Genomic DNA, 10679 nt, shown 5'->3' on the forward strand with positions numbered 1-10679 from the left:
ATAATTTAAAATGTAATGTTGAATGTGTCCAACATAATATTCATTACATAATTAGATTATTTGATTATATAGAAAGAAACTAAATGGAATTTAGTCATTCTGACTCACCTTGAGTTAAACAAAAAAAAGTTAAAATGTTCATCCAAACTTGAATAGAATCATTTGTACCACCAACATGTGGATTTTCATTTTATGCAGGGAAATGTCGTCCTGGGACATTTTCTGTTGTATGGGGAAACACATGATCTTGTCTTACATTCTGTTAACTTTACTGTGTAGTGTTTCTGCATTTGTTAGACCCATGCACACACTTTTTCTCCAGCTATCTTGGGATCTTAACTATCAGAGGCAAGTTGCCATCCATTTGCTGAGCCATTGCCCCTCTCTGAACTGCAAAGCAAAGGTGGGGCTGCCCAGCTGGTTGCTCCGCCTCAACGACAGGCTATTGATCTCCCATCCATCTTGACGCTTCACTCTTATATTGGATCACTGTGGCCAATGTGATAATGATTGCTAATTGGTGGAGGGATACAGCAAAAACAGCTGCATTTGTGCTTTCTAAGAGTCGATGGGTTCATGACATCGGTAATCCTGCCAAAATGATCCCTCCCCCACGGTGGCAGCCGACCATGAGTTCTGCAAACCGGGATTGATGTCCGTATGTTGCATTTCCTTTTTCATGCGTACTTTGTCCACTTCTTAAATGAAATACCTGGGAAAAATAACTATGGTAGTTTTTAAAAATGCTCCTTGTAATGGATTTAGCATGTGAATAGATAACCTTTTGTGTTTCTCAACACTGAATTAGACACTGGCCATCCATCTCCTTGTTTCCTTGTCCCATTCATTGGATTTCAGTTGTAAGTTTTAGTCAAGCACAACTAATGCATCAAGGGTGGCCCATTTTAGATCGACCCGAGACAGAAAGGCAGACAGAGAGAAAAAGAGAAAGAAGACGACAACACTCATCCCTCCAGATCTTGTCCATCTCATTTCTTGCTGTTGCAGTGAAAGTCTATCGAGCCGCCATTTGCAGAGTTTGGGGAAAGCTCACGTTCCTGCTATTAAAGCTCAGGCTCCTGCAGTCTGGGCCCAATGTACACCTCCACACGTACACGCACACTCACGCACACTCACACACATACACAAGAGGAGAGGGAGAGCAGCTGTACCCCTCAGCCATGAGTAGCATCGGATATGACCACTTCTACTCCGCCTCGCCGTCAGGACGTTGGTATGTCGAGGCCCCCCCTCGTGTTTATTTCTATGCACAAAGATGTCTCTGGTCTTAATACATGTAGAATTTATGTAGATGTTGTAGTAGTTTAATAAGTGGCCACTCACTTCCCATTGCATGCAGCGCTCATCGCCTTTATTTTCACCAAGCTCCACAGGAAGCTGCTGGAAGGGGAGGAGTCTCGTTTCACCTCGCCCGACCCTTCCTCTCCGGCTTGAGCTCTGGCCCCTCCTACCTGATGACATCACTCCTCTTCAGCTCCGGCTTCAGCAACACTGAGGGGCTCATCTCTGCCAGTCACGCCTAGCAAGCACCAGCCAGCCCACCTGGAGAAGAGGAGGAGGATGTAAAGGAGGAAGAGGAGAAGGAGGGATAGGGAGGAGAAGAAACAGAGGACACCAAGCAGGAAGAGGAGAAGGAGGAGGATGACGGAGGGGACGGGGAGGAAGGAGAACCAGATCAAGCAGATGAAGAAGAAGCTAAGGGAGATGAGGAGGCTGAGGGAGGAGATGAGGAGGCCAAGGATGGAGAAGAGGGTTAGTGTATTGATTTTATGTTCTGTAATTTCTTCATTCAAAATATATTATTAAAGCCTGGACTACACAATATACTTAGTTCATCATTCATTGATACAGGAAAAGATGACAGACGCTGCCAAAGATGACAAGGAGAAAGAAGACACAGGAAAAGGAGAGGAGTCTGAGGTGAAAGAGGAAGGACTTCAACCATGACTGCCTGGCTCGATAACCAGTCGAGGCATTAGATGCTCGACTTTAATGGATCCAATCAAACAGCAATTACCACAAATCAAGGTTAACTGCTTGCCAATATTAAGAGCAGTACACAAAGGCCTGTTTGCATAGCTCCTGATGAGTGTAAAATGTGTAATTGCTGAGTGCAAAAGGAAGTGTGAGATTTTGGTGGTTTAATAAACACTTCTTAAAGCCATGTGTTTCATAGGTGTTTTGCTTAGTGAACTACAAACAAGTCCTTATGCCACTCTTAACGTCACTAGCTTTTGTAAATGTTGTGTATTTACCTCACCTCCAGTGTTTGGTGGGAAATGTGAGCATGTCCTTCACTAATTCCTCATTACCAAGTCACTCAGACAATTAGAAAACACTGTCAGTGACAGACAAACAAATTCAAGAGCAAAGTAGAAAACATTCAACTTCCTGTTGCCACCAGGTTATGACCAGCCATAGGCTATGACTAAGGTTAAAATTTATGATATAGGTGTCAACGGGGTAAGGAGCTCATGACATATGAGAAATATGCAGCAGATTATATAGTATGGTCGAGGTAAAACAACTTCGATTTTCACGGCAAATGGTGTTTTTTGGCTGATGGTCTGCTCACATAGTTTTTATATATTTTTTTAGTTTTAGAAAAGATCACACTGCCCAAATTCAATCAGGTTTAATCTCTGGGAAGTGTTCGGTCTTTTACGACAAAAAACCCAATGAAAATAGGCTAAAAGGACAGATTTCTAACAATTAACTGCAGCGCCCCCGAGTAAAAAATGCGGGTGTGTTCAGGGGTCGACTTTTAAATATGTTACAAATTTGGTGAGGGCAGGTCAACTTATTTGTAAATCATGTGTCGTGCCAGATGAAGCGCCACATCCCTTGCAAAGTTCATTAGCCCATATCTTCTCAAAACAGTAAAAATGTCAGATTTTCAGTATGGGTAGAGTAAGAGATGTCCTAAAAACACATAAATGAGTCGGTCTGTAATTATTGAATAATTAGCTTTCATCAAAAATGACCAAATTAAGTACCTGCCATACCTCGTGAACTATTTCCACTGATGGTCATGTATTTACAGAAGCTATATCGATGGGGGGAGAGAAAGTGTAGACAAATGGCATGCATTATTATACTTTGATGTCAACAAAGGACCAAAGGGACTGTTCTTCAGGAAAATCTGCATAGTTTGCAGTCCTGGTTTAAATGTGAAAAAGTGAATGATTGCTGCACAGAGTAGTTAAAGGTATGTGATTATTTACAGTAATTGTATGCTTTTGGCAGACAAACAAAGATTCATTATGATTATAATGATTACTCTGATGTGTCAGTCTGCTCTTTTTTATAACTCTATTTACATAACAGACACTTATTGAAACTGGTCAGGTGTTGATACAATATAACCTGGAGGCTTGTTTTTGCCCACTAATATTAAATTCCTGCGTTTACACAAACACACAAAGTTTGCAATCTGTTTCATAAATACATCGATAATCTTCTCTAATGTGATGAGAGTCCAAACAAACACCCACTGAAGCACATTATCCTCTGACACCTGGCGTCCCGCAGCAGCTGCTCTATTTTACTCCCTCTGGTGGAGATGTTGAGTTTAGAGATCCTGCAGGAGCAAACTCTCTGCATCAGGTATGATGCAAACAGCCTGGTGCTGGGTTTAAAAAGCTGATTGACTAGCAATTGCATATTTGACTGTCAACAAAATGTAAATAACACAAAGCTGAATACATTTCTTTAAACAATAATGAGCAAAAAATGTACTTCATTCATCAAACTCAATTTTGTGATAAACATGTCACAGCTGCTTTTGTAAATAAAATGATTTTGTTTGGATAATAAATCCTAAATCTTATTAAATGAATAAATTCATGTGGCATCTAGAACTTAATTACTTATTATTTACGTTTCTGATTTGGTACGTAAAGTACACAAAGAAAACATATTGATGTGTTAAAAAAAAAGACAAGAAACCATCTCTGTTTTTTACTTCATTATGACATTTATTGAGCAAATGCTGCTGGGAAATAGTTCATGATGAGTAAAGTCATGGGATTGCGAAAAGTAGCACCTCATTCATTTCTGTATTTAAATTCAAGTCCATCCTATGCATATAAGAATGCACAAATCTAATTAGTTTATGGTTTATTTATTTTTCAGTTGCAGTCAGGTGAACATAACATAGACACTGATGAAAAGCATGTTTAAGGCTCTTCAGGATTCTTAAGCTTTAACTAGATCTATATGTTCATCTTTTTATCATATTGCTGCTCATTTTTTGGCTCAGTTGTTACCATCACATGTCAAGTAAGGCTTCATCAGTACAGCAATTGTCTGTGTAGAGGAACCTCCACACTTGCTTGTCCCACCTACACCCCCCCCCCCCTCATCCCTCTCCCCTCTCACCCCTCCCCACACAATGTATTTATTACTTTTACATATTTACTCTTTTTACAGTGTGTTTCTACCATACATACAGTTGTGAGGAAAGTTCTCCCGTGTCCTTAGCTAGCATGCAGAGATAACCCCCCCACCCCCCACCCCTCCCGCATGAGCTCACCGTGAACTGCAGAAAGAAAGAAAAAGAGGATAAAATGTCTCACTAGTTCCTCACCGCCGTTTAAAGCTGTCACTCAACATGCATTTGGGAAATTTATAGCGTTTAACTTTTGGCTTCTCTCTATGAGTCATTTGTATGTTTGCGAGTGGTTATCTTTATTACATCGCTCTAGCTGTATGATGTTTTTTCTTTTGTAATGTTCTGACATGATCTCTGCTTCTTCTCCTCTGACCCGTAGTCTGCTTATTCTCCCTCTGTCACCTGCTTGATGGACTGGGTGGAGAGCTTCTCCGTCTTCTTGGTGGATACCAGCTTCTCCTGCACCACCTCTTCCACTTCTTCCTTCATCGTCTCGGTCACAGTGACAGATTTTGTGACGTGCTTGGACCCATCTTCTCCGGTGGTAATCGTTTCCACAGTCTTGGTAACCACCACTTTCTGGTTGGCGTCTTCCTTGACGGGACTTTCGTCCACCCCGTTAGCGATCACGCCGTCTTCTTTTCCCTCGTCCTTCTTCTCTTTCTCTTCTGGGCTGCTCTTGTCTCCGTCAACGGTCTTGGCACCATCTTTCTTTTCCATGTCCTTGTCATTTATTGGGTCACTCTTTTCCTCAGACTTCTCTTCAGTAGCTTTTGGGGCCTCAGACTTGGTGGTCTTTGGGGATTCAGCTTTTGGAGATTCGGGTTTTGAGGAGTCTGACTTGGTGGACTCGGTTTTTGGGGAGCTGGGTTTTGGGGATCCAGGCTTTGGTGAGCCTTCTTTGGGGGACTCAGATTTAGGAGAGGCAGGCTTGGGAGAATCTGATTTAAGGGAATCGGGTCGAGGTATTTCAGATTTAGGGGACTCAGGTCTAGGTGATTCAGATTTAGGAGATCCAGGTCTAGGTGATTCAGATTTAGGGGATCCAGGTCTAGGTGATTCAGACTTAGGAGATCCAGGTCTCGGTGATTCAGACTTAGGAGATACAGGTCTAGGTGATTCAGACTTAGGAGATACAGGTCTAGGTGATTCAGACTTAGGAGATACAGGTCTAGGTGATTCAGACTTAGGAGATGCAGGTCTTGGTGATTCAGACTTAGGGGATTCAGCCTTTGGAGAATCTGGTTTTGATTCCTCCATCTTGGCAGCTTCTTCCTTCTTGGCCTCTGTCTTTGCAATTTCTGACTTTGGAGCTTCAGACTTTGCAGCTTCTGGCTTTGCAGCTTCAGACTTTGCAGCTTCTGACTTTGGAGGTTCTGGCTTTGCAGCTTCTGTCTTTGGAACTTCTATCTTGGCTACAGCTTCTTCTTCTTTCTCATCCCTTAGCTCCTTGTCTCCTTTTTCGCTTTCTTTGGCTTTGTCCGTATCCTCTTTTTCCTCTTTCTCATCTCCGCTTTTGGATTCTTCGTCCCCAGCTGCATCTTGATCCTGATCACCATCTTCCTCTTCAGCACAAGCTTCCTCCTCACCTTCGATGCTGTCTTTGTCTCCGGCCTTCTCTTTGTCAGGCGAGGCTTTTGACTCTGGAGCTTTAGAACATAAGACTGTCTCCTCAACTTCCTCCTCTTCCTCTCCCTCTTCTCCATCACCTCCCTCCCCATCTTCAGTCTCATCTTCTCCTTCTTCCTCTTCCTCTTCATCGTCACCTTGTCCATCCTCTTCCTCCTGAGTGGATTTGCTGGAGCTAACTTTGGCCCTGGTGGCGGCTACAATTTCCTCCTCCACGCCCTCGCCCTCTTCCTCCTCACCCTGACCGTCGACTTCCTCTTCCCCCTCTTCTTCCTCCCCCTCATCTTCCCCACCCCCGAGTGTGGCAGACAGCTCCTGTGCTATTTCCGCCAGGGCCTCGTCGATGTCTGACTTCTCATCTTCAATCTTCGTCTCTTCGATGATCTCCTCCACAAACTTGTGATGCACCTTCAGCTTGGGAGGGTCTGATTTAGGCTTAGAGACTTTGGTAGCGGTCGGGTGACGATAAGGGAATGTGCTGAAGTGGGTTTCCTCACCCTCAAGGAGTTTCCTGAGGACAGCAGATGTAAACATAATGAAGGGTACGGTTTTCAGGAAATAAGTGCAAATCTTATTTTTTTCCACTAAAAAAATGCCAATTGCATGTCAGTATATAGGCTACCTGTATGCAGCGATCTCAATGTCCAAGGCCATCTTGACATTGAGCAGGTCCTGGTACTCGCGCAGGTGACGAGCCATCTCCCATTTGGTGCTTTTGAGCTCATTGTCCAGTTGGTGGATTGTCTCCTGAGAAAAAAGGAGCAACATATAAGGTTTAGTTAAGTCCAATATGATGAACTTCCAGAGCAGATAAAAAAAAACTATTATACAAATTTTGTCCTCTTATACTGTTTAACAAATGTAGCCATCATTTATTTTGCCTTAACGCAATAATCTGAGCAAAACAATAGTCATTAATGTTGACAGCCTCTCTCTCAAGGACAGCTCAATGCAGGCACCCACCCACAAATCTCAATGGCGTAATGTAACAACACAGCATCACCCATGCCTCTGACTCAGCAATAAGGGGGGAGGGGGTGTCTGCTGCTGCAGTGTTTCCCTTTAACCCTTTACTGACAATTGGAGAGTGATTTGTAAAGAAAGTCAGCGCTAGTAAAGATGCGATCATTGCGCAGCAGGTAATGTGTCAACACAGGAACGTAACTGTGATTTAGTACACAAAACATCATCAGTTTCGCTTTTATTAAGTCAGGTATGCTGTTTTTAAGTCCCTTAGATCTAAAGATCTAAATCTTTGTATTAAAAATCTATACGTCGCTCATACCAACTCAACCCAGATTAAGGCAGTTTTAAACAGAATCATAAAAGAAGTTTCATATCAACAGTTGTAGAAAAGGTTTTCAGCTTTTTACGCACGGGTCCGTTGCTTTTTGCCTACCTGCAGGCTGGACAGATCGCTGTTGTGGCGGTCCTCGATGTCATTGAGCTGCCTCTCCAGCGAGTCTCTTGTCCCGCGGATGGACTCCAACTCCACCGTCTTGGACTGCAGTTGGCGGCGGTAGTCGGTTATCTCATCGCGAGCGGACTTGATGGCGTCCTTGTTCTGGTCTGCAGCCTCGGTGAGCTTGGAGAATCGGCACATGAACCAGTTTTCCACCTGCTGCAGGTTCTGGTTAGAGTGGCCCTCGAGCTCGCAGCGGATCTCCCGCAGAGCCTCGGTGATGTCCGTCTTCTGGAGGTCTTTCCTCTCCACGGTCACCTGAGACGCCTGGATCTGGGCGATGAGGTCACTAACCTCTTCCTCGTGGTTGTTGCGGATGAAGGCGATCTCGTCCTGCAGCGACTGAACTTTCTTATCCAACTCAGACTTCACCAACTCTGAGTCGCCCGTGTCCTTCTTCAGGACGCGGATTATGGCCTCCGTCTCCTCCCTGATGCGAGCCTCTTCTTCAAAGCGGTCCCTGAGCCGCTGAATGTCCTCCTCGATGTGGTCGGTGTCAAGCTGGATCTGCACCTTGTCGTGGTGGATCTGCTCCAGCATGGAGCGCAGCTCCTGCAGCTCCTGGTCATAGTGGTTGCCCAGCTCGGAGCGCGACACCTGCTTTTGCCGCAGTGCGTGGATCTCCTCCTCGATCTGCTTGTTCTGCTGCTCCAGGTAGTGCACCTTGTCGATGTAAACGACAAACCGGTCGTTGAGCCCCTGAAGTTGCTCTTTCTCGTTAGCGCGCCTGTAGTCTCCGTTCAGCATGGAGGTTTGACCATAATCAACGCTGTCGCCGGAGCTGTGCACCGTTGAGCTGTACATTCTGGACACCGGCATGTTCACGCTTCTCTTGTAGGACGAGGTCACGGTGGCGCCGGGGCTTGCTCGGGACCGAGACTGGGAGCGAAAGCCGCTGGGCGGGATACCGCTGGAGCGGCTGTAGCCGTAGCCGGTCGTCCTGTTATCCATAGTTCTCCTGAACGGGCTCCCGACTGTGTCCACAGTGTAGCTCATCCGATCAAAGTTAATGATGTGAGACGGAATACAGTGAGGGACGGTGTTTGACGAGTTTATGTGGGTGGGTATGTGCTTGTGTGCGTGTGTGCGTGTGTGCGTGTTATGTGTGTTGTGTATGTGTGCTGGTGAGTGGTGTATGGCTCTCTCGGCGAATGAGACCTCCAACGCCGGTGCCTTATATATGTGATGCTCCGTGGCCAAGAAGGCAAGCCCAGGCAAATCTGTTTGGCCCACAGATGGGAGGGAGGGGGCTGAGCACCACCCACTGGCTGTCTGCTATTGGTATGGAGTCCCGCTCCGTCTGAACCACGTGGGCTGTAAACGCTACGTGGGAGTCCGATTGAGAAAGATATACAAGTGCATAGCAGTATAGTAAGACAGATAGATGTTCATCGTTACTATAGCTTCATTCAAAGAAGCAGTACATACATCTGAACAGTTTGAAAAAGTTTATCCACTTTGAAATAGCGTGACGGATTCATGAACGATCCTCGATTCAGCACCACGGACAGCGATCAACAAAACGTCAGTCGGCTGTTTTCCTCGGCTGAAACACTTCCCCGATAAAATGAAAGCAGTATTTTCTTACAGATCGATGAAGTGAACTATGATGACATTAACTCGAAGAACTGCATAATAACTTGTTTCGTATTAAGTTTAAGGACTGGGAAGACTTGACACCTCTTCTTCTCACAACCAGGATTGTGGGGGCAAGGGTTTGCATAATATGAATTGCAGAGATTCTTATTAATGTTTCCTCATTTGTGATTCAGCATTTAACCCGAAGCTGACAGGGAGGTTATTATTCCAATCGCTGACTGGTAATATACAGATAATTTAAAACGTTCATGTTGAATGTGTCCAATATAATTATTCTTATTATTATACAATTCAACCAATTAAGATTAATTTATTGATTCATATCTTAGACTGCTAATGTCTAAAACTAATTGGAATTGTGTTATTGTGGTTGACCCTGAGTGAAACAAGAAAATGAAAAAAATAATCGAAACTTTGAATGGAATTGGATTTTCTTTTTATGCAGGACAATGTTGTACTGGGATGTGTTCTAGGTGTTTTTTTTGTACGGGGGAACACATCACCTTTGCTTACATTCCCTCAGCTTTACTGTGTAGTGTTTTTGCATTTGTTACCCACACTTTTCCTCCAGCCATCTGTGGGGTCTTAACTATCAGAGGTGGAAAAAGGCCATGTGCAACATTCCATCCATTTGCTGAGCCATTGCCCCTCTGAACTGCACAGCGTCAGTTGGTCTGCCCAACAGGCTATTGATCTCCTGTCCATCTGGACCCTTCACTCTTATCTCGGGTCACAGCGGTCACTGTGAATAAAAGATTACTAATTGGTGAAGGGATGCAGCAAAAAACAGCTGCATTAGTGGTTTCTGAGTGTCCATGGGTTTAACATAATCCCTCCTCCACAGGTGCAGTATACGTTTCGCAAACCGTCATTGACATTCTAGTGATTTTTCACATAATTCGTCCACTTCATGTAATTTAAATACCCACGGAAGAAAACTATGGTACCTTTTTAAAATGCTGCTTATTATGGAAGTAGCGTTTGAATCGATCCTTTTATGCTTTTCAGCACTGATCAGACATTGGCCATCAATCTTCTAATTTTCTTGTCCCATCCATAGCCTTTTCACTGCAAGATTGAGTTAAGCAGAACTAATGCATCAAGCATGGCCAATTTTAGATTTGAACCGACACAGAAAGGCGGAGAGAGAGAAAAATAGAATGAGAGCTAGACAGGGAGGGAAGTGAGAGGCGGTCACAATTACTCTCTCTTCCTTGTGTATCGTAAATGCTTATACACCAGTAGCCCCACCCACAATCTCCTGGCGTGCTGACGCGACAGTGTCCTTTATCACTGCTCAGTGGGTTTCTCTCTGCAGGCCCTCCTGATTTTTGCAGGGTTCTTGTACGCATATATTTTAAATGCCAGGCCATTCGTTAAGTATTTTGCGGTGCTTTTGGATGCCCTTCGAGGGACGGCGGTGATGGTGGTATGATGTACACAGGGGCGTGAGGGGTGTGTGGGTTGAGCAAAAACAGGGGAGTCATCCAATATCAGTGCTGCGCTCCACCGCACTGCAGAAGGGCTGGAGTGTTTTCAAATGGCACTGCAGCAGAATCAGACTACAGCAAGAGC

The 10679-nt window shown here is 44.5% G+C and overlaps 1 protein-coding gene and 1 long non-coding RNA gene across 2 annotated transcripts; one reads left to right on the forward strand and one right to left on the reverse strand.

Annotated features, from left to right (window-relative positions):
• The first annotated feature begins 1434 nt into the window (after positions 1-1434).
• On the forward strand, positions 1435-2181 carry LOC144388258 (uncharacterized). The gene is made up of 2 exons (XR_013452578.1): positions 1435-1773; positions 1873-2181. It is a non-coding gene; the product is annotated as an uncharacterized LOC144388258 (long non-coding RNA).
• Positions 2182-3975: 1794 nt separating this feature from the next.
• Positions 3976-8705, reverse strand: LOC120831977 (uncharacterized). The gene is made up of 3 exons (XM_040197964.2): positions 7443-8705; positions 6666-6790; positions 3976-6554 (listed from the first exon to the last, which is right to left on the reverse strand). Exons 1-3 carry the CDS (start codon positions 8499-8501, stop codon positions 4799-4801), a joined length of 2940 nt encoding a protein of 979 aa, XP_040053898.2. The 5' UTR covers positions 8502-8705; the 3' UTR covers positions 3976-4798.
• Between the last annotated feature and the right edge of the window lie 1974 nt (positions 8706-10679).

The sequence above is a fragment of the Gasterosteus aculeatus genome, chromosome 14, assembly GCF_964276395.1.
Source record: "Gasterosteus aculeatus chromosome 14, fGasAcu3.hap1.1, whole genome shotgun sequence".
In the NCBI taxonomy this organism is placed as follows: Eukaryota; Metazoa; Chordata; class Actinopteri; order Perciformes; family Gasterosteidae; genus Gasterosteus; species Gasterosteus aculeatus.